Raw genomic sequence first — 23,797 nt, forward strand, 5'->3', positions numbered from 1 at the left:
TACTGGGGACCTGGCCCATAACCCAGGCATGTGCCCTGACTGGGAATCGAACCGGCAAGCCTTTGGTTTGCAGGCCGGCACTCAATCCACTGAGCCACACCAGCCAGGGCGGGAAGGTTGGTTTTGGTGAAGTCTGCAGAGCCTTCATGCGCTGTCTCCATTGGATCTCTTCAGCAGCTTCCGCAGGCAGACGCCATGGGACTGTCACCCCCATTTTACAGACGAGAAAGCTGAGGCCTGGACTCAGTGACTTGCTTAGGGTGCCCAAGGAGCACAGCAAACCCCAGCCTGGAACCCGTGGCTCTCTGGGCCACTCTGAACAGGCTCATTCTCAGGATGTCTCAGACCCTGAGACGAGACAGACAGACCTCATGCAGGCTCCTTGCCGCATAAACCCCTGGGTGCTTAATGCATTTTCAAATGACTTATTCAAGTCCCAGTCCCATAATGCTCCAGGTTTTACAAAACGTCAGACACGAGCGCAGTCGAATTCAAGTGGCGGAAGTGTGGTGGAAACCCGGTGCGGGGGTGAGGCGGCCGTACTGCCGCCCGGAGGGGCAATCATGTCTGTGTCTGTCTCTTGCACAGTCCAGACCAATTTGTTTCTTAACCCCTAAAATTCTCATCAAATTAAGACAGGGTGTTTTATCAGTACACATTATTTTGGCACGATCTGTACCAAATTCAGTACCTGGGATGATCTCTTATCATTCTCCATTATTCCCGTTACACTGTTTTAGTGGCGTGAGCCCAGTCACAGGCCCGTAGCTTCGGTGATCTTGGTTAGTTTCTCGTTTTCCTTCTCACTCTCTTTCTGTAATTCTTAAGAGCAGGAGGGTATTTGTTTACCCGTTTAAGAAAGTTTTAGAGGGATGGAGCACAAAGGAGAAACGACTCACGGACGTGGACAGCAGTGTGGCGACGGACTGCAGGGCTGGGGGGAGGTACAAGGGGCTCAATGGTCATGGAAAAAATGCAATAAAAATTTTTTTTAAAAAAGAAAATGTTAGAAAACCAAATTTAAAACATTCTCAGTTACCCTGAGACCTGGCGTGGCGCCCCCGCCCCCCTTCATCAGGCACAGCTGCGGCCGCCTCTGGCCACCTGCTTCTTGCCGGGTTCGGCTTTCTCTGGGGGGTCACCGGCCTCCCCACTGTGGTACATAACACCTGGGTAACAGGAATCTTTCCTTTTCCTTCAGTTTTCATGCTTTAGCATAATCATTTGAAAATATAAATTCATTCATGTGTTTTTCCCTAGATTGAAGTTGGAAGAGCGACGGAAAGAGCTGTTACAGAAACTTGAAGAAACTACCAGGTTAACTACGTATCTGCATTCGCAGCTGAAGAGGTAAGTCCGTCTAGTTCTGGGGGGGGGATGTTCTCAGCAACATTCAGGCATGTTTCGTTCACCTCTGAATACTCTCCTCCTTACGTTCAACTATGGAAAAGAAAAGAACATAGTTATACTGGTACAATTAAAACTTGAATCACCAGAGTTAAAATTGCGTAGATTTCTTTTCTTGAACCCCAAGGTTGTATTTGGAAAACTTTTGAAAAATATGTTGTGGGAAGGAGGTATGTTTTAGCTTCAGTACATACTTAGGGGAATGACACATTTTCTCCCCATCAGCCCTTTTAAAAAGAGAGGGTGGGAGATTCGTTCGAAAACATATTCACTAGGTAAATGCACGGAGAAGAGGGAAGGTGGGCGAACCCAGGGGCCTCTGTTACCTCTGTCTTCAGAAACTTCTTTTGTTTCTCTTGCAAATAAGAAGTTTCATTTGTTAAGCAGAGTAACTGCACTGGTGCTGTGTACTATTTACTCCCCTTCTATTATAAATTTTATTTTTCCAAAGATTTTATTTATTTATTTTTAGAGAGGGGAAGGGAGGGAGTAAAAGAGGAGGAGAAACATCAGTGTGTGGTTGCCTCTTATGCACCCCCTACTGGGAACCTGGTCTGCAACCCAGGCATGTGCCCTGACTGGGAATCGAACCTGCGATCCTTTGGTTCACAGGCTGGCACTCAATCCATTGAGCCACACCAGCCAGGGCTCTCTTATAAATTTTAAATTACATAGCTGCTTCTGGATATCTCTGCAGGTAGACCTATCAATAGGTATTTGATCCCCCCTATTTTTGTAACTTTTCCAAAAGGGGGCTGGTTTTTAATAAGTGTAAGATTGGTGCTTAAAGAGTGTTTGGAGATACAGGTCGAAAATATTCATGAAGAAACCTTCAACAACATGGTACAACAGCAAGTTCCTCTGCCCCGCCACTGAGGAAGTTCTTGGGCCTCGCTGGGGTCTAGGGGAGCCAGCAGGCATTGCGCCTGGGTGCTCTGCGCGACTCAGTGTTCACAGCATGTCCTTGTCTTCTCGCAGCCTCTCCGCCAGCACCCTGTCCGTGTCATCCGGGAGCAGCCTGGGCTCCCTGGCCTCTAGCCGGGGCTCTCTGAACACCTCCAGCAGGGGGTCGCTCAATTCCCTCAGTTCCAGCGAGCTCTATTACACCAGTCAGGGCGACCAGATAGACGCGGACTATCAGTATAAACTGGACTTCCTTCTGCAAGAAAAGGGTGGTTACATTCCTTCCGGACCCATCACCACCATCCACGAAAACGAAGTGGTCAAGTCCCCCAGCCAGCCCGGTCAGAGCGGTCCCTGCGGGGTGGCCGCCGCAGCTACAGGCCCCACGCCCCCCCTAACCGAGGCCCCCAAGTCGGTGACGTCCCTCTCCTCACGGTCCTCCCTTTCCTCCTTGTCCCCGCCCGGCTCCCCCCTGGTGTTAGAAGGCACGTTTCCCCTGTCCACTCACGACGTCCCCCCCCATCAGTTCACCACTGACTTTGACGATTGCGACCTGAGCAGCCACTTTGCAGACATGGGCCTGGGCGAGAGTCAGGCGCTGCTGGACCCGGACTCGGGAGGCGCATCCCAGCCTCTCCTGGCAGATAAAGACCTCCACGGATGCACCCGCGAGCCCTTCTATGAAGCACCAGCAGGTAATCGTGGGCCTCACTGTCCCGTGTTCCCTCTTCGCCTTTTTAAGGGGAAGATCGGAGGGTGGCTTTACCCATATCAACAAATGGAAAAAGCTCCCCCTTTCTTCCTGCAGCTCTGTTTATTGTGGGGTCATTTAAGGATTTTTTAAAATATTTTATTTATTTTTAGAGAGGGGGAAGGGAGGGAGAAAGAGAGGGAGAGAAACATCAGTGTGTGGTTGCCTCTTGTACGTCCCCAGCTGGGGACCTGGCCCGCAACCCAGGCGTGTGCCCCGACTGGGAATCCAACCAGCGACCCTTTGGTTCGCAGGCCCGGGCTCAGTTTGCTTAGCCACACCAGCCAGGGTCATTTAAGGAGTTTTAAATTGATACCCCTAGACATTTTTTCTTTAGCAAATAAAAGTCACCTTCCCTTGGTAACAGTTTCATCACTAAGGATCTGTTCGTTGTCTGGACACCCTCTCTACCACAGTGACTGGGAACATGCTTTGTGGGCCCACTTCACACTTTCGAGCAGATTCCGGTTCTGAAAGAACAAGGCAAAGAAAGAGGCTTCTTTTAAAAGTTGGCCTAAGACAGATGAAAGCCAAAGCAATTAGCATACCAGCTAATTAGTACCAGGGTTCAATGTTTCAGCTGCTCAGGGAATTCTATATAAATACAATTTTTGTCTCCTGCCAGGCTCTCTCTCGCTGTCTCATTTGTAGGAAGCTGGTTCCCAGGTGCGGTGTTGCCCTGCCACCTTCTGGCCACAGTTCTAGTTGCAGCCCAGGGAGGAGCCGCAGACAGGAGTCCTTAACTCCTGCATTTATACTCAGAGGCAGAAACAGAGGGAGAATTTAATGTTTTTGTAATTGTTCTCCTTGGCCAAGCAGAAGCTCTTGTATGTCAGCCTGGCTGTAACAAGGACAGGATGGTCCCCTGGCTGGCACAGTCGCAGCTGTGGCCCGAGGAGGGGGGTCAGGGGCAGCGCCAGCCTGAAACGAAATAGGAAACCACAGCCCCAGGGTGGCCCCGGGAGCCCCATATCGATCCGCAGGCGCCACCTCACTGTGTGTCCACAGCACAGACAAGGATGGGCGTCTTCGGAAGTATTTTCTTACTGTTTCAAGGAGCATATTTAATTTGTATTCACGGTCCTAAGGATTCTCAGTGTTGCTTGATTTGCCAATCCAGATGTTTAAACAGATAGAAGAATCCCTCCTGTTTGTGTGGCTTCAAATCCTGAAGAGCCAGGCCCGCCTGCCAGTGGCCTGGGCAGGGGCAGGGAACATGTGTGGCTTTGGCGTGCCACTGCCTGGCAGGTGCCCGAGCTGCTAGTGACGCGTTACTGGATCGATCAACCACAAGGAAAATAAGCACAGGCGTGGTGCTTGCATGGTGGCTCCCAGAGAGCAAAGCAGAAACCCGCCCCGGGGCTTCCCTCTGCCAGAAAGAGCGCAGGGTGCGCGGTGAGCTCCGCCCCGAGAGGCGGCTGCGCAGGCACTCGCGTTTCCGCTGCCCCTTGGACCCCCGGCTTCTGCAGCTCGTTGTTCCTCATCTGAAAGATGAGCGAGATAAGGTGCCTACCTCGTAGGGTCCTGGGAGGGTTATGCCATAGTCCATCCAAAACATCGGTTCCTGGCACCTGGCACTCAGCTCGTGGTAATTATGAAAACATATGGCGATATGTAGTAACAGTCTGTTCCTACCACAAACCACAGACATTTACTAAAGGAGAGAGAGGGCAGGGTGGTTTCTATGCTAATCTTCTGGGCTTTGGGCTTAAAGGGTCTTACAGTCCTTGAACATGTCAGAGCTGCTTTCTCTCCTCGTGTGTTTGGAGTGCTCTCTAGTGAGCGCTTCTCAACATTCAGTGCGCTTGGCAGGGGCCGGTCAGTGAAGCCAGAGGCTGGAGGAGGGGGACGGATTAGTGAGAACGGTACCCAAGGCCTGTCTGTGCCCAGGGGTCCAGAAGCCCTGAGGTCCCTGTCCTGCCCCTGCCCCTCGGGTCTGCCCCTGCGTCTGTCTGAGACACCTGTGCCCAGAGACCCGCGTCTCTGAAGCTTCCATGAGACACAGAATGAATTAATTTTATATATATATATATATAATTTATATATATACATGAGTTTATATATATAAGTTTTACATATCAATTCCATGAAACAATTGTGATGCATTTAAAAAGTTAAAAGGTCACCCTAAGGGAAAAATACGTTGGAGAATTTTGTTTGCAAGTCATATTCGGTTTCATGTGTGACAACAACTGAAAGTGTATATTTAACTGTAGAGACTAGTTCTCTTCGGGTCAGTTCACCAGCACTCGGTCTGTTCAGGGGACGTCTGACCTTGGCTGGGGGCGGCTGGCTCATGGTGGTGACACCGGCTGTCTTCCCCCTCCCACCCCGACCCCACCCGGGTGCACTAGAGCCTCGTGCAGGCCACCCCCCCCCACCCCGACCCCACCCGGGTGCACTAGAGCCTCGTGCAGGCCACGTTCTTTTTCTGTACACTCTGCGCTCCTTCCCCAGGATGCTGCGCTGCAGTAACTCCGAAGTCCTTCCCCAGTCAGTCTCTGTCATTGTCACGGTCAGCATCAGGCTGCTGTGGTTATTGGGGGGGTAACCAATAAATCATGTCCTCACCTTCCCCCCTCCCACAGGGGGCTGGTCCGAGAGAAGCCACTTTATCACCAAGGAAAAGGCCTTGCCACCTCCAGCGACCAATCCTGTAATCTGAAGCCTTAAAACTTAAACGTCTGAACCAGATGCAAAGACAGGGCCCAGAAGGGGGCGAGCTGCCCACCAACACTGGCCCCTGCTGGAGGCTTGCCGCCCATTACGTGGGAGCAGGGCTCTCAGAGGGTGCTCCCTGCTCCCGGCAGGGTGCTGGGTATGGATATGAGTTAGAGGCCACAGTTAGGTGGTAGTTGGTGCCCAAGACTCAGTAACACAAAGGGCTTTTTAAATGGTAGTAGCTGGTGAGGAATTCTCCGAGTGAAAGCCTTTTCTCTTTAACTTCCGCAGGAAGTGCAGGCTCTGGCATATGGGGGCGGGGTGGGGGGAGAGCCAGAGGGACCCTTCCTGCCGTTGAGGAGCTCGACACTCTTGAGTGTAGAAATATCGGATACCTAAGGGAGGCAGGTAGTTCTCCCCGCTGCGTGGATGGGACTGCGGGGAGCAGCTAAGGAACAGAGGCTCGGGACCAGTGGGAATGTGTGTACTCCACCCCTTCCCTTACAATATTTCAGGACAAAGAAAAACCATATTCTTCATCAATAATGACTGAGATCACCAGGGTGCTGGGACCCTCATCCGTCACCGAGCTGCGAACCCCCCACCTCTGTCGTGTGATTAGTAACGCCCATGCTTCTCGGACGGGCATCTTCTTCTGGGTCTCTCAGAACCGAACTGCACATGTACTTTTTGTTTAACTTGCCCTAGCAAGAAATCCTCCTAACCGCTGCCCCCTTCCCTCCTCAGATGTGGAGAAGTCGTTGCCAAAAAGGAGAGCGGCCCACTTGCTCGGGGAGAAAACGGCCTGCGTGTCGGCCGCCGTGTCCGATGAGTCCGTGGCTGGAGACAGCGGTGTCTACGAGGCTTTTGTGAAACAGTAAGGGTCCCGTCAGCGGGAGGGCCTCCCGGTTGGCCCCATGCCTGCTGGCGCACGTGTAGCGGATGGGCTGGTGTGTTCGGCTGCCACTATCCGCCCATGGCGGGGTCAGGGCTGTGTGCCTGAACAGTTCAGTGTGCCTAAAACGTGCCATCAGCCAGGGTAACGACAAACCGCACTTGAACGCCTCACCCTCTTTGAGACTTAAATCTTGACTGAGAACCTTGGAGTGGTTGGCCGCGGCCCGCCGGGCACAGCCAGCTCCTGGAGCATGCTTCCGAAACCCCAGAGCGTGTCCAGGGTCGTAGGATGCCCCAGGGAGGCCCAGGGAAGTCGGGCATCAGAAAGTGTTCTCCCAAAGGGTCAGAGACAGAGTACTTTGACAAGGTGAAGGAAGGCGTTGGGTGAGCTCTCAGAGGGTGGAGTGCCAGGCTCTGCACCCTCTGAGCATTTAGAGAAGCACTAACTCCCCCGGGGGTGGTGTGGGAGTGCTGTTAATTCGGGGCGGCAACCGTACCCCTGGGAGCCCCCATTCATCAGTGGTTCTCCTCTCACCGTTTCCCCGTTCCCAGGCCAAGTGAGGTTGAAGAGGTTCCTTACGGGGAGGAGGATGCTGCCGTGGTGGAGACTGCCCAGGTGCAGATTGGACTCAGGTACAGGACTACGCACTCAGGGGGCGCTTCTAGACTTCCACGCCTGTCCTATTCTCTTTGCTCATCTCATCAGCTTCTCTTTTGACAGATATGACGCCAAAAGGTCAAGTTTCATGGTGATTATAGCACAACTCCGGAATCTTCATGCCTTCCTGATACCTCATACTGCAAAAGTGTAAGTCAAATCGGTGAACAGCAAATCGAGGAGCTTCAAATGGTCCACAGATGATCATTTTACCTTGTAATCGATAGTCCTTCCCCTGAAGTTACGGAACACAGAGAGCAGGGCCAGCCACGCCTCACCCACGGCAGATAAAGACGGAGAGGAAGGAGAATGTGCCAAAAGCATCTTGGGTTTTCATTGTTTTTCAACCCATTCATCATTAAGAATAGGAACCAAGACTTTCTATCTGCCTTTTCAACAGGAATCATGCTGGGGTGGGGCATGAATTTTTGAAATACAGTTAAAATTTTTGTTTTTGTGACTACTCACAACTTGGCTTGGAGGAATTATCAGAGAAAAGAATCTGGATCTAAGGAGCAAAGACCTGGATGGAGATTACTTGGTGAGCGATAGATAGATTGCTGTGTACTGGTGATCACCAAAGCTGGAGGGGAGCAGGTTCCAGGAGGGGAGTGGGCTCGGAGAACCTCCTCAAATCAAGCTCTGGGGGTCCACATTATCAGTGAGACCAGCAAGGAAGGAAGGCACGTGGGGCAGTGACTGGGTCACCCCCGAGAGCCTGCTTCCAGGACTAAGCTGGGACTACCAGCCAGTAGTATTCAGGGAAGACTGGCCTCAGGATAGGATTCGTGACTGCCTCCTACGAATAATAAATAGGCTGGGATACCGGAGCGTGCCATTGTCTGCCCTTTAATTTTAGTAGGGCATCCGGGGACACCAGGTCTGCCTGGGATCAAGTTTATGAACAGTGAAGGTCAACCAACAAGTTCACAAAAAAACTACAGAACGCATCCTTTCTTTAGACTCACATTGGAAGGACAGGTGTCCCCAGGTGTTCTGCCGCCTCCAAACCAATGACAGTCACTCTCACTTACCTCAGGGGGGTGACACACAGGTGCCCTCTGGAGGCATGGTGACAGCCAGCGTCGGTCAGGGCCAGTAGTAGTCCTCAGTGGTGAGGACAGTGGACGCTTCTGCCCTAGCCAGTGTGCAGGGGGGACTCATCTAGGGTCCGGCCCAACCCACGACACGTGGTAACACAGCCTGAAGCCCACATGGGAAAATCCCGGCCTCCATAATGACGCTGCTGAAGATGACGGCTCGGATGGCACAGCCTTGGCAGAGTTCTTTGTTCCTTGACCGGCGGAGTGTTTGCTCCAGCTGGTTGGCAGCAGCCCTAAGTTTCTGCAGGTGGCTCCTGACTCCAGTTGGGAGAGGGGCCCTGCAGCAGAGGGAGGGAGAACGCCCTCCCTCCTGCCCCCTGAGCCCCTAGCTCTGACGCATGGAAACCTCACTGGTTTTCACATTATAGGATCACGTAAGTGGTTCGTACGGAGTGAAACTGAAGTCGGAGAACTGGAACATTCCTTCCCTGCGCCCCAGCTCCATCATGCTGCTTTTCCACGAAGGCAGAGAGAAGAGATTTCTGCCGAATCGCCAGCCTTCACCGCAGTGGCCCCAGGGCCACTGGGATTTTAGTGCTGAATCTCCATAATCAGTGTCTATGTAAACGCAGGGATAAAGGGACGGTCCTCAGTCTGCCTGTGCGTGTTCAGTTCTTACCATCGCAGAACAACGTCTCTCAGAAAGGGAACTAGACGAGCCTGGCCGTGGGGCGGGCAGGGGATGTCGTGGGTTCTCCTACTGGGATTTGAAGGAGGATATCTCGTGCTGTTTCCAAGAACTGTGGGCCCTCACGTAACATGTGCTCAGAAAATTCACTTTAAAGTTAGTATTAGAAGTTATTTTTCTCTCTAACCCTTCTGAATTTTACAACACACAAGACTCTTAAAACTGTTTGTCATTTCCAATGCTTCTGAGATGCTGGACAGTGATATTTTTCGGACTGTTGAATTTCATGTTTTAAATTTTTGTCACAATATGCCACTCAGCCCTTCTTTCTCTGTAGGAGGACAGTGTGTTCCATCCCTGGGACATGCTTGTCCACATCTCTTATTAAACACTCAGGAGCAGTACCCTTGGGACAAAGTCACCAGTAGGCTCAGAAATCACTTCTTTTGGAGTTGGCTGTACACAGGCCGGGGGGACACTGGACTCTGTCCGCAGGTGTTGACCCCTCCACTTTCCTGTCACTGCCTGTGCTGTGGCCAACGGGGCGTGGCAGGCTGGGGCACGGGCACAGGCAGCACGGGCCGGGTAGGGGCCAAGCCTTCGTGTCACTGAGCCAGGACGGGCCCACTGTGGCAGCCAAGCTTGACGCAGGTACCGAACTCCACGTCGCCCCGTGTTTCTCTCTTGTGCAGGTAATGTCAGGCGATAGCTGTGAGTCCAGGGTACTGAAGAGCTTCTGAAGCCTGTTTCTCTCTCCATCGTTCTCTGCAGATACTTCAGGGTCGCCCTGCTCCCCTCCTCGACGGACGTCAGCTGTCTGTTCCGAACAAAAGTCCACCCGGCCACGGAGTCCCTGTCGTTCAGCGATGTGTTCCGCGTGGCCATCTCCCAAACGGCCCTGCAGCAGAAGACCGTGCGGGTAGACCTCTGCCGTGTCGGCGCCCACTGGAGGGAAGAGTGCCTGGTAGGGTCTCCTGATGCCTGTCACCTGGGGACCGTTACCACCCACGGCCTCAGAATCTTTTCAGGGTGCTGTTTGCCGGCCCTGAGCCCCCCACAGGCCCGCCCAGTACCTCAGACACACCCTGGGGCTGTTTCGGTTTTCCTGGGAAGGAGTGACTTCGGGTTTGCATTCCCTTATTCCAGACCTCCAACATCTGCTCATGCATTGTAATTTTCTGTCAAATCTGCTTTCCACCCTACCCTTTGGCCAGAGAGCACTCTGACCTCTGTTCCAGCTGCACCATGGAGTATGCTTCTTGTTCTCAGTGCGAGTCCTGTGCTGGGTGCTTTGTACACATTGTCTCGTTCGGTCCTCGTCACCGTTTTATGAAAAAGGTGTGCACACCCGATTTTCAGGTGAAGAACTGCTTAGGGAGGTCATGTGTCCACACAGCTAGTTAACGATGGCGCCGGACACCAAAGAGACATCCCCCACATAATTCACCGGTACAGATTTAAACCAGGCAAGACATGGAGTGCAGGGGCATAGTTCCCTGTTCAGCTCATTCCCCCAGCTATGGACGGCAGCAGGGCTTCTAGGAGGACAAACACGTTTCTCTTTAGGGTGATAGGATATTTAAATCCTAAAGCGGAAGAACTTCATACGGCTGATAGTGAGTGTTACCTACCTTGGTGCATCACACCCAGACAACCATTACACACCAGTAAAGCGGGGTGTTCACATGTGTTTAAAAAAATAGCAGTGTGGGTCTCTAGCTGAACTGTTCTCCGCAGTACAGTTAGAAACTCAAAAACACATGTTTCATGATGCACAAAGTTTAAGAGATGCCTAGTAATGAGAAAGATCTCTTATTAATACTTCTCCTGTATATAGAAACAGTTGCTATCAGTTGACAATAAAGAAAGTTAGAATGAAGCACAGATAACAGACTCATTAGGCTGTCAGGAAGGCTTAGTATAATACGTATATGTGTCCGCAGCTCCATAAAGTTCGTAAATATGTTCATTTATAGTCTTATAAAATGATACAGTTTAATGTAGATTCTGGCTGATGTGTGTGATTTGGTGGAATATAAAAGCTTTTAACCCTTTTTTTTTTTTTTACATTCTACTTACACAAAATTTTTTTTCCTAATTTCTCATTTAAGAACCACAGTGGAGTTTTGTCTGTTTTTAAATTTTTCATTGGATAATGGATTTTTGTCAATAATAATCACATCACTCATAGCGTATTATAAGATGTATTATAACTTATACTTATTTTATACTTAGTCATTTGGGGTTTTTTTATTTTTTAACTTTTTCTTTAAAAGTAATTTCACCCGCAAATGTTGGATGCTTAGTTATTAGGTTTTGGCAAAATGGTATCTAACAGGACTATCCCAGAGTTGGCTTTAGATTTGGGATCGTTTCATGTTTGGTCACACCTGAAAATACAAGACATCTTCAGGTATTTAAAAAAGTCCATTGATGCTTTATATCATGAGCATTGCTTTTTTTTTTTTTTACCCTAAAACAAGCTTGCCCAATAGTCTTAATTATATCAGGAGCAAGTATGAATTTAAACATTTTATTTTCTCTCTTTTTTTCTTCTTTCACTCCCACAGGCTGGAACCCAGATCAGCCTGGCCGATTTGCCGTTCTCCAACGAGATTTTCACTCTCTGGTATAACTTGCTTCCTTCTAAGCAAATGCCTCCCAGAAAGAATGAGGAAGAAAATGAGGATTCTATATTTCAACCCAACCAGCCATTAGTGGATGCGATAGACTTGGTGAGTCGAAATCAGAGAAAACAGTCATTACGATTTAGTAAGACAGCGTGGGATGTGTTATGCTGTGAAACCGGCGTGCTTTTATTCACGAGCGCTGTCCTTCCTTTCTCTGTTCGCAGCTCACCCTTTTCTCCCAGCTTCCTCAAACAGAAAGATAATTTCCAGCCCTGTTTCAAGCAGGGTTTATAAAGGCATCACTCGTTTCTGCTCACACTTCCTTCCATAAAAATAAACTGATGTGGAGGCTTCGTCGTTCTGAGTGACCATGAAAAGCCTTTTGATTTAAGTTTATATTTTCACACCTCGTGTTCCCTGTCAAGTTGTACACTTGGAACTGTTATATTTTGCAAATGTTAAAAATCATTAAGCCTAAACAGTGTCTTAGTCTCTATTTGCAACATCTATCGCCACAAATATTTTCTTTTAAAAAGTGCGTTGTGACCAGCAGTCATATTTCACCACGAGGCTGTTCACCGCCGATCAGGCATCTGTGGGATATTATTACCAAGTTCAAGTTTATTTCAGACTGTCTGTGAGGAAAGGTTTTACGAAGCATAAGTCAGACAGTTACAGCAACAGTGCTCATTGATCTTCTGTGCGCAAGAACCTCTAGTGGACGTTGTGGTCAGTGGGCAAGGGAAGCCAGCGTATCGGCAGAGCTCACAGATGCACCCAGGTTTGGGGCAGATGTGGAGTAAGTCTTTAAGAAGGCTTTTATAATGCTCCCACTGTGGATACGTTTTTTTAAAGCATCATGCAATATAATTCACCTGTTTAAAGAGTGCAGTTCACCCATAGGAAGCTCACAAGTCAACAGCGTGTCATTAATTCACAGCGCTGTGCATCCGTCACCACAGTCCAACGTTAGAACATGGTCCTCATTGCCAAGGGAAGCCCGCACCCACCCGGCAGCAGTCACCCTGGTTCCCCTAACCTCTTCCACCCACGGCAACCACTAGTCTTCTTTCCGTCTCCATAGGTTTGCTTATTATGGACATTTCATGCAAAGGGAGCAACACAATATTTGTTCTTTGTGACTGTCTTCTTTCACTGAGCACAGTATTTTCAAGATACATCCAGTTAGTAGCCTGTATGAGCACCTCATTCCGTGTTATTGCCAAATAGTGGTCCATTGTAAGGATACACCATCTCTTACGCATCTGTTCATCAGCCGAAGGGCATTTGGGCTGTTTGTACTTTTTCACTATGATTAATAATGCTGCTCTGAACATTTGTATACGAGAGTTTATATGGACGTGTGTTTTCATTTCTCTTGGGGACATACCTAGGAGCAGAATTTTTGGATCATGAAATTCTACGCTTGACATCTTGAGGATCTGCCCCACTGTTTTCCAAAGAGGCTGCACCATTTTATATTCTCACCAGCAATGGATGAGGGCTGTGGCTTCCCCACCTCCACGCCCATGTTGTTAATCTGTTCTTTTGATTCTAGCCAGGCCAGTGGGCAGGAAGAGGTGCCGCTGTGGTTTTCATTGACATCTCCCTAATGCCTCATGATGCCGAGCGTATTTTTGTGAGCTTATTCATAATTAGTATATTTTTTGTGAGAGCTGTCTATTCAGATCCCTCGTTTATTTTTAAATGGGTTATCTTTTTATTATTGCGTTAAGAGAGTTCCTCATATATTCTTGATACCCACTAAATGATTTGCAAATTTATTCTCTCATTCTGTGGGTTGTCTGTTCACTTTCTTGATGGTTTTGTTTAAAGTAAAGTTTTAAGTTATAATAAAAGTCATATTGTCTATTTTTTCTTTTATTGCTTATGCTGTTAATGTCCTATCTAAGAAGGCTTTGCCAAACCTGACATCACAAAGATTTACTCCTGTGTTTTCTTCTGAGAGTTTTAAAGTTTAGTCTTGTGTTTAGGCCTCTGATCCATTTGATTTTGATGTGTGATGTGGGTCCAAGTTCATTCTTTTGTATGTGGACACTGTCTATTGCAAAAACAAACAAACAAACTCTTCTTTCCCCCACTGAGTTATCTTGACACCCTTGCTGAAAATCAATTGGCCGTAAGTGTGAGCATTTATACTTCTGGAGTCTAACCTCCATCCCATTAATCTACCCGTCTATACTTACCCCAGTAGCACACTGCAGTAGCTTACTAGTTATTTCGAAATCAGAAAGTATGAGTCATCGAACTTTTTTTTCAAGATGGTTTGGGCCCCTCAGGTTCCTTTGCAATTCCATATGAATTTTACTATCATTTTGTCAATTTCTGCAAAAAAAAGAGAGAGAGAGAGAGACAGCGAGGATTTTGATAGAGGTTGCACTGAGTCAGCGGGTCACCTTGGGGGTATTATCATCTTAACCGTGTTAAGCCTTCCGACCCATGAATACATGATGTCTTCCGTTTATTTAGCTCTTCCCTTCCCTCTTTCACCAATGTTTTGTAGTTTTCAGAATCCAAGTTTGCATGTCTTTTCATTTTACTTTGGTAACTATTGCAAATAGAACTATATTCTTAATTGCATTTTCAGATTATTTGTGGCACCCTTAATTTTTGTCTAGTTATCTAGTATCCTTCAACCTCGCTGAACTCATTCATTCGTTCTGATAGTTTTTTAGTAGATTCTCGGGTTTTCGAGGTGTAGGAGTATATCCTCCGCAAACAGTGAGTTTACACCTTCTTCCCGATTGCTTTTTATTTCTTACTCTTGCCCATGTACCCGGGCCAGAGCTCCAAGTGCAATACTGCGAGAGCAGGCGCCCTGGTCTCATGCCCGTTCACCTCAGGGACGCTCTCCGGCTGCCCCCACTGAGTACGCTTTCTGCTGTGGGATTTTGTAAATGTCCTTTATCAGATTGAGGGAGGCCTCTTCTTTTCCTAGTTTGTTGACTGTTTTCATCATTCAAGGTTATTGGATTTGACAAGAGCTTTTCAGCATTTATTGACCTGGCCATGTGGTTTCTGTCCAATACGCTATTCATACGGTTTACTGATTTTCACATGTGAAGCGGATCTTGCATTCCTAGGGCACATCCCCACGTGGACATGGTGTATAATCCTTTTCACGTGTTACTAGATTTAGTTTTCTGTTTTTCTCTTGAGGACGTTTTGTCTATATTCATAGTTTTCTTGTGCTATCTTTGTTGGGTTCGGTATCAGGGTAATTCTGGCCTCAGGGAATGAGTCAAGCAGTGTTGCCTCCTCTTTCAGCTTTGGCAGAGCTTGAGGAGAATTGATGGGAATTCTTTAAAGTTTGGTCGAGTTCCCCATGGAAGCCATCTGAGCCTGGACTTTCCTGTGTGGGAAGTTTTTGTTTACTAGTTCAATGTTGTGAGTCTTACTTGTTGTACATCTATTCAGAATTGTCCTGAGTGCGTCAGTTTGGGTGGTTTGCCCGTCTAGGGACCAGCCCAGTGTGTCTCGGTATCTAACTTGCTGGCAGGAAGTTGTTCATAGGATCCCCTTATAACCCATCTTCTGTCTGTGAAGCTGATCGTAACGTCTCCTCTCTCATTCCTGATATTAGTCATTTAAGCTTTTGCTCTATTTTTTTTGGTCAGTTTCACTAAAGGTTTATCATATTTTTGATCTTTTCAAAGAACCAAATTTTGTTTTCATTGATTTTTCTCTAATATTGCTCTGTTGTCTAGTTCATGAATTTCCACTCTAGTCTTAATTTTTCCTTCCGTTTGATTGCTTTTTTTGGGGGGGGGCTCTTTTTCTGTTTTCTTATTGTAGGTGGTTAAGTTACCAATTTGAAATCTTGCATCTTTTTTATTATAGGTGCTGACAGCCATAAATTTGCCTCTGAGCACTGCGTTAGCGGCCTCTCAAATTTAGTATATTGTGTTTTAATTTTCATTCATGTCAAAGTGTTTTATAATTTTCCTTGTGGCTTCCTTGACTCATTGGTTATTTGTGAATGTGTTAATTTCCACATAGTTGGTAATTTCCCATTTCTTTTTGTTACTGAATTCTAATTTTATTATAGTGTGGTCAGAGGACATACTTTAAATTGTTTCAGTTCTTTCAAATTTACAGAGGCTTGTTTTATGGCCTAGCATATGGCCCAGCCTAGAGAACGTTCCATGTGCACCTGAGGAGAATGTGCATCCTGCTGTTTGTGGGATGCACATTCCTCTAAGTTTCTCTTAGGTTCATGGCTGAATAGCATTCCACTGTGTACAGGTACCCCAACTTTGTCCAACCACCTTTCGAAGGGCACAGGTTGTTCATGTCTTGGCTACTGTGAATAATGCTGCGTGAACACGGGGCACAGACATCTTTACAAATAAGTGCTTTCCAATGGGGGGGGGTGGATACTCAGAAGATAGATTGTCAATTGTTGATCCTTAAGAGGTAATGCATCTTCTTTCTTTCACTGCTTGTAAAATTTCTTCTTTTTCTTTGATTTTTCAGCCATTTCACTCTGATGTGCTAATGTGATTTGTATGTGTGTTTATTCTAGCGTAATTCTCCATCAGTTTTCTTAAACATATTAACTGTAAAACTTTAAGTTTCTTCTCTAAATAACTGCAGTGTGTGGGTCACATGTGGGTCTGCCTCTTTTGTCTGTTATTTCTCTTGGCTTTCAGTCACTGGGTCCTGTTTTCAGTGGAATGCTGGATGTTGTGTATGAAGAAGTATAGAGGCTCTGGCTGATAGCTTCCTCCAGAGAGGATTTAATATTCTTCTGGAAGGCAGATTACCATATGGGCAGATCACCTGGATCACTTGGGGCACCCGAATTCCAATTTTTTCTCTCCCTAGAATGGTGAGGCAACTGAAATATCTGCTTAGTGTTGTAGCTGCCAACCAGCTGGTTTTGGCTTGTTTCTCAGCTTCCCGCTTTGCACATTTGCAGCTTAGGAATGGCCAATGCCCCGGTAGGAGTACTGCACAGCAAACTGGGCTCCCTCCACAGTCCACTTGCCCTGGCCCCTCGCATGCTGACTGCATGGCAGTCCTGCACTCAGGCCTCCTCTTGGCGTTCTACCAGCTCTGGGCAGCTGCCATCTGTTGGTATGTCCACCTCACCTTTAGAAGTGACACATGCCCCCAAGGGAAGAGAGAGGCGATGACTGTCAGCCCACCTTCTTGCATTTCCCTTCTGCCTGGGGTCTTGGCCCTCCGGCCCTGGTTGCCTTTGTGGCTCTTCATCGCTTTAAAACAGCTAGAGTTTTTTGTTTGTTCTTTGCTTTTGGTTTCATTTTATTTATTTTTCATGTTGTCAGCAGGAGAACTGGGTCTAGTGCCAGCTTTTTCACAACTGGAAGCCCCCTCTGATGAGTGTTGACATTATTTCTAGAAGTACACACTGTTAATCGCCATATGTGTTACACACTCCAGGATGCAGTGTCGGCCTTACTTGCGAGAACATCAGCGGAGCTGCTGGCCGTGGAACAAGAATTAGCCCAAGAAGAAGAACCGGGGCCGGGAGAAGAGCAAAGCGGCCCAGATGGAGATTGGTAAGACCTCATCTCCTTGTGTTATTGGGAACTCAAAGAGGATGTGTTTAGCTGCTCATAGGAATACTTCAGGGAGAACTGTATGGGTTCCGCTCAATTCTGGCATCGTGGGAGGAGGTGCAGAGGCAGCGTGCTGCCCTGGGGGAACGACTGTGCTCGGTCACTACAGAGTTGAAGGGGGAGATGGCGAGATTGTCGGCACCGTTAGCACATCAGCAGGACTCTCATTCTTCAGTAAATTTTAACACTATTTCCTGAGCTTTTTAATCTTTATACTATCTATTCTGAAAGGTATGGTAGCTTATTACAGATTTATAGATAAATTTAAAAACTGACTCTCTTTTTCCTTAAACTACCCGAAGTGCCATTAAGGCTTTGGGAAGTCAAAGCAGATATCTCTCTATTTGTTACCACTTTCAGTTTCTTTTCTTTTTTTGTTCTCCTCTCATTATTAAAAAAAAAAAAAGGAAAAAAGGGTTATTATAGCTTTTGTCTAGATTCACATATGTATAAAGAACAATATCTTTCCTGGTTTGTACTGTTTCCTCTAAAAACAAATTTTAGTGACTGCATCTGTTTTTTAAGTATACATGTAAAATTATTTGAATTCATTTTTATATATAGTTGCTTATATGTTGCATTGAACAACTGCTAATGCATGTATGTATGTGTACATATATTAGCATGCATTTGTGTGTATGTGAGCATATAAAACGTTTCACAAATTAGAAGGACAAGATATGTCATAAAAAAAAATCAAGGCCCTGGCTGGTGTGGCTCCGTAGATTGAGCACCAAACTGCAAACTGGTTCGCAGGTCACTGGTTCGATTCCCAGTCAGGGCACATGCCTGGGTTGGGGGCCAGGTCTGCAGTTGGGGGCATGCAAGAGGCAGCCAACTGATGTTTCTTTCCCTCTCTTTGTCCCTCCCTTCCCCTCTCTCTAAAACTAAATAAAATCTTTTAAAAAATAAAATAAAACCCAAATCACGGATATTTGGAAGGCACAGCTTACTACAGTGATGTAAAAAGGTATAGATACACTTTGTTCTGATCCGAAGCCCTTTGCAGTGAATAAAAATGAGAGCACTGCAGGAAAAATGAATGTGAAAGCAGTTATAAACTTTATCAAGGTGTCTTTAGATAATAAGCCTACCTTGTGTATGTCAAATGCATTTGGTTTCACACACATTTCAAAAAACACCCCTGGTATGTAACACAAAGGCATTCGTAGCTCGCAGTGTCCATGGCTGGCTCCCCGTCTTCATTTCACGACAGCGTTTAATTACGGGTCTGCGCCAGCACGTCAGTCTGCCGCCAACCACAGGGAAAGCTCGACGTCCAGTTATCGGTAGAAGAAATGTGTGCATTCTAAGAACATGAAACTCAGCAAAGCATGAGGTTTGCTGAACCACGCTGGTACACTTGCTTTCCTGTCAAAAGGGTTCAAACAGAATACAAACCACGTCGATGTCCCGGAGCCCCACTTTTAACGCACCCCAAGTCCATGCCATGGCTTACTGAAGACCAGATGCTGTGGCATGAAGAGTCTTGTGCTATTGCAGTAGAGAAACTGCCTTGCCACCGGATTCTACCCCTCCTAGACCGGAGCCCAGTCGATAACCGTGTTCGTAAGCCTCAGGTCTTTGTTATCTCTTAGTAACAGAGAGTCACTCCATTCTATCGTATGATGAATTGTACCGGAAACGAGCAACTAATAAATGAACAAGTTATGTCATAGGGAGTGACGATATTTCTAAATGGCTGGGCTGAACTCTATGTTCTTTTCAGTATATTTTTATTTTAATCTCTGCAAATTAGGTCAGATGTCAGGAATTTAACTTTTTAGTACCTAAGTATGGTGATTTCGTTGTAGATTGCTAGAGAGAGTTTATTTTTCATGAGTATGTTCGTAAAAGTCCCAGCCAAATAAACGGCCTGACTCGCTGTGTGTGTCTCTAGTTCCTTGCCTGCCCTGATAACCAGTGACCCTCTGGGGTCGCACTGTTCTCAGCCATGCCCCCATGACTCAAAGTGTGTCTTGCTTTGTTTCACCGAAGGCTAACGATGCTGAGAGAGGCCTCCGATGAAGTTGTGGCTGAAGAAGAGGCTGAAGGTGCGTGGCCAGAGGGCAGTAGCCGTACAGCAGACTCCGGTTCCTGCCCCAGCGTGCCCGAGGTGAATGAAGACTCAATTAGGAGAGGAAACAGCTGTGCCAACGACCCCGGGGGTCAGCCCGCGCCTGGAGGGCCCACCCTGGTGAGTAGCTGCAGCCACGCTCTCCCTCCTAAGGCAGCACTCCCTCGGCTGAGTTTGTCTCTGCGGGCGCAATTCCAGGTTAAGACTTTGTGCGAAGCTGATCAGGCGTTTGCGGGAGCGGGCTCTGAGAAGCACGGCAAGTGCTTTAAAACGTTTGAATGAGCCCGAAATACTCATTCTCCACCTAGCTTTCATAGAAGAAGATAAATAGTGCTATTTAGATCTTGGTAAATGTTCTGTGAATGTTTATTCAAAGCCTTTTCAGGATTTCCTGGATAACACCAGGATGACTAGTTAATTGTATTAGGTTTCGTGCATGTTGTAAGTTCATCTCAATTCCAAACATGCAGTACGCATTTAAAGTCCATTTCCTTTGGAGGGCGTTCTGATTGAAATCTCTTCCGGAAGGTGGCGGAAGCCTCAGCTTGGGCACAGGTGCCAGCCTCATTGCTAAGCACACAGACACTGGAGGGGGGAATTCTTTTCAAGTGTTGAGGGTGACGGCAACCTTGGGATGTTGTAACGAGTTTAGACAATCTCAATTCTTTATTCCTAAGAAAAATAATGCCACATGTACCCTGACTAAAGACTTCATATAGAGGTATACGTATAATTCCATGTTCTGTGTAAACCTGTAACTTTGCCTGATATTTCATTTTCTTAGATTTAGTTACTTTTACCATGTATTCTGGAAAGAAAGCTAGGCGGTTTAATGATCGTTAATGATGAGACGCGCCAGATAAGATTGTTTGCAGAGCCGCATTTACCCTCAGTGAATGTAAACCTTCGTTCTCTAGGCGAATCTGTCGCAGGCGATGCCTCCATTTAGGGTGACCCTGTTGCACAGATGCTCCCCTACCACTCACTTCCTCCTACCCTCCTCCCCCCATCCCCTCCCCCAGCGGGGTCCATCTCCCAGGGTTCCCATCAGGCCCACAGAAGCCCTCTCTCCGAAGTGGCCCTAGTGCTGGATGAGTCTCCGTTGGAAGGTTAGGTCTTTTGTACGAAGAAGAAAGGGTCAAAAATGTGTCCACGTGCATCAGCTCCTGACAAAGGACTTCCGTTCCAGGTTGACAAAGAGACAAACACGGAGGAGGCCGAGGACACCAGCCTGGCGGTCCGGCCCAAAGAGCGCGGCGGGCGGAGCGCGCGGCAGCGCCCGCTAGTGAGGAGCAGCGTGATCGTGCGCTCGCAGACCTTCTCCCCGGGGGAGCGCGTGCAGTACGTGTGCCGGGTAAGGACCGCGTGCCCGCCCGCCACGCGGCTGGGCCATCGCGGGCAGTGCGCGCCAGCCGTAGAAATGCTTCTATAAAATACCCAGAAATACCGCACTTAATGGTTCCTTTTAGTTTGGGTTTTGCGGCTTCTTCTCCCCTTTTCTTAAATTTAATGTCTCCTGGGCTCTAGTGCCATTTATTTGGCAAAGAAGTGAAATGAGGGACCTGTCTGCTGAGAGTATTGGACTTCAGTCTGTGTGTAGAATCTTAGGGGGACTTGGGATTCATCTTCTGTAGATATCTGCTGTGTATCATGCCATGGGAGTCCTGCTGATTCTGTTTCCACTAGTGTTTATGATTCAGAGTAATAAGGTTTTAATATTACAAAATGGGTTAGGAAACCCTGTTAAAATGTGTACTCCTTCCATCCAACAAATGTTTTTATGAAACACTGTGTTTCCGGATGCTTGGGATTTGTGAACACTAGAGACCCAAGCTCTCCCCCTATAGGACCGGCATTCTTGTGAGTGGGGGCAAGCAATGACCAGCTGACGTGACGAGTAAATGTCTTGAGTGGGGACCAGTGCGGTGAAGACCGGGGGTTGGGAACGGTGAGGATGAGGGCTGCAAACCGAGGAGGGCTCCGAGGAGGCGTCTTTGCTGAGGTGGCATTTCAGCAAAGACCCGATGCGGGTGAGGGAGTGAGGGTGGGCTCTGCAGCTAAGAATCTTCTAGACTGCACAAACTTTGTCTTCACTCGGATTCTGAGCCCTCTCCATCAACCTTTCTTTTAAGAATGAATAGTGCATCTTAGCTGAAAACGCAAAGGATGATTTTTTTTCAGAGTTTGTAGAATTATCTTAACACATGGCTTCTGATAACTGCCACCAAAAGGCAAGTGTTTCAATTATTTACGATGAGTCTCTGTTGTAAGGTTAGATACGTCTTTCGTACGTGAAAGAACGGGCCATATAATAATTAAGTTATTTAAGAAAGCCTACAGCAGAGAAAAGCTTGTTTGCCGAGGATATTCTTTAAGAAATAAACTGGCATCACCACATGCTTTATCTGATAGAGTCTCCACTATCAACTTCCTCTAGCATGCTGTTACGCAGTGTTTGACTTTTCTTTTTATCCTTTATTGCCAGTTGAATCGAAGTGACAGTGACAGCTCAACCCTGGCTAAAAAATCTCTGTTCGTGAGAAACTCCACTGAACGGCGCAGTTTGAGGGTCAAAAGGGTGCGTATTCCCTCAGCCACAGCCTGCTGCCCTAGCCCCGTCCCAGTCCCGAGTCCGGGCCTGGAAGCTCAACCCCCAGAACTGCCGAGTGCCGCTGCTCCCCACTCTCGGCCTGGGGAACGAAGCCGCTGCGATGACAGAGCCGCAAGTATGTCTGTTCCAGAGATGGAGAGGGGATGCGCTGGGAACCATTCATGCATCACGGGGTGGGGGCCCGAGCTAATCAAGGCTGGATGTTGCTTTGCAGTATCGATGGAGAAGGGGCAGCCGAGTGGGCTGCCCACGTTGCTACCAAGGGCCACGGTGTTTCCACACCACATCTGGCTCGTGAGCAACTATGGGAAATGTGTAACAGCTGGTACCGCCTCTGAGGCCATGTGTTCGGGTAAAGGACTAACATGATTTGGGTGACTTCCCTGAAAATGGGTATTTTTAGAAGGTTCACATTCACGTTGATGGGGAAGCTCAGGTCAGTCCTAGAGGCCACAGATCTCTGGGGGGCCTTTAAAGGATAAAGCTGAGAGGAGATTTAAATAAATTAAAAGGTTGGGCAGTTCAAGTTGTTTGGAAACTCCTGTCTCTACTTACCAACGGCTGAAATATTCACAGGAAGCTACTTGCTCGCTAATGATCTGTTTCAGTAATAATTTGCTAGGCTGTTTCCTTTCAGCCTAAAGCGTGTTTAGTAAGCACGCAGCCCTAGGTGTGCTGGGCTCAGCAGGTGAGGGGCGCAGCTGCGGGCGATTCCATCTGGAGGGGCCTCAGAGGGCACATGGGACCCGGAAAGTGGGGGGCAAGGAGAGCATGAGCCCCACCGGGGGAGAATCAAAAGGCCGTGTGGAAAGGTCTGCAGCCTTGACACCTGGGTAAAATCTCAAAAGAAAATGGCAGCCTTGTCGGGGGTGAGCCCAGCCTGCGCCAGGAAGCGGGAGCAGCGCGGTGACCGGGGCTTTGTCCTTTGCTCTCCAACCACGCAGGCGGTCTGCCAGCCCATCCTCAGGAGAGCTGCACAAGAGCGCCCCGTGCGCACGTCCCTGGACTTGGAGCTGGACCTGCAGGCCTCCCTGACCCGGCAGAACCGCCTCAACGACGAGCTGCAGGCCCTGAGGGGCTTGCGGCAGAAGCTGGAGGCGCTGAAAGCCCAGGGTGAGACAGACCTCCCCGCGGGCGTGCTGGAAGACGAGAGGTTCCAGAAGCTCCTGAAGCAGGCTGAGAAGCAGGTACAGGTCCCCGGGTGGCCGTGGTCTCTGGGGGGCTTAGGCGGAGGAACCTTTCCAAAGTCCCCAGGGAAGAAGGTGCCTGCGCCACACCTCCTTGGGTGGAAATCTGAGATAGGTTAGTCCCACCCTTAAACTGATAGAATCTCTTGCCCATAATATCAACTCCTCTGTTTGGCCCAAAGTTCTTTTTCAATCATATAGTGTATGGTACTGTAGGGAGACTTTGAGTCCCTTAACTGACCAGCACTGCTAATTCTAGATGGAATTCAGAAACTTAGTGTACGGATTTCAGGGGTCAAACTGACACCAATAATTTTTACAGAAAGCTTAGGCACCAAAATGCATTCCTATCCGTATTGTGTCCCTCCTGGTAGAAAGCAACCGTCACACACAGTCGGATCTCAGTAAACACCTGTCCAGTGGGGAGTAGATCTTACATTTGCTGCTCCAGCCGGGATCACTGGACACTGCTGTGCCCTTCCAGAACTGAGGGTTGGTGAAAGAGAGGAGCCGGGTTTCTCCTGAGGAAGAGAAACCGTCCCTGGGGAGATCTGGAGAGGGGCCACGGTCCCAGTGGCCTGGAAAGTGGGGAGCGGAACTGCATCCCCAGTGAGGGGCATGCAGGTCTGGCAGGGAGGGACCCAGCAGTCATCACCCAGCCCGGCAGTGCTGCAGGCT

The 23,797-nt window shown here is 48.2% G+C and overlaps 2 protein-coding genes across 4 annotated transcripts in view; one reads left to right on the top strand and one right to left on the bottom strand.

The window, feature by feature from the left end:
* WWC2 (WW and C2 domain containing 2) overlaps positions 1–23,797 on the top strand; it is a 129,205-nt gene that overhangs the window by 100,982 nt on the left and 4,426 nt on the right. Inside the window, exons 10-21 of the mRNA XM_053916707.2 lie at positions 1,261–1,350; positions 2,386–3,005; positions 6,470–6,599; positions 7,172–7,252; positions 7,341–7,427; positions 9,780–9,972; positions 11,579–11,743; positions 17,066–17,184; positions 19,243–19,441; positions 20,511–20,675; positions 21,807–21,899; positions 22,877–23,119. Coding sequence (XP_053772682.1) covers positions 1,261–1,350; positions 2,386–3,005; positions 6,470–6,599; positions 7,172–7,252; positions 7,341–7,427; positions 9,780–9,972; positions 11,579–11,743; positions 17,066–17,184; positions 19,243–19,441; positions 20,511–20,675; positions 21,807–21,899; positions 22,877–23,119 — 2,185 coding nt within the window. The remainder of the gene's footprint in view (positions 1–1,260; positions 1,351–2,385; positions 3,006–6,469; positions 6,600–7,171; positions 7,253–7,340; positions 7,428–9,779; positions 9,973–11,578; positions 11,744–17,065; positions 17,185–19,242; positions 19,442–20,510; positions 20,676–21,806; positions 21,900–22,876; positions 23,120–23,797) is intronic.
* LOC112306760 (claudin-22) overlaps positions 2,999–23,797 on the bottom strand; it is a 35,234-nt gene continuing 14,435 nt past the window's right edge. The window contains exons 2-3 of one of the 3 annotated variants that reach the window (XR_008425940.1): positions 13,846–13,984; positions 2,999–3,531 (exon numbers count right to left, since the gene is read on the bottom strand). The gene's annotated coding sequence lies outside the window, so the exon portion shown is untranslated. Of the gene's footprint in view, positions 3,532–13,286; positions 13,985–23,797 lie in introns of those variants that run through there. The other 2 variants (XR_008425941.1, XR_008425939.1) reach the window with 2 other exon arrangements.

Source organism: Desmodus rotundus, chromosome 13 (assembly GCF_022682495.2).
Source record: "Desmodus rotundus isolate HL8 chromosome 13, HLdesRot8A.1, whole genome shotgun sequence".
NCBI classification, from domain to species: Eukaryota; Metazoa; Chordata; class Mammalia; order Chiroptera; family Phyllostomidae; genus Desmodus; species Desmodus rotundus.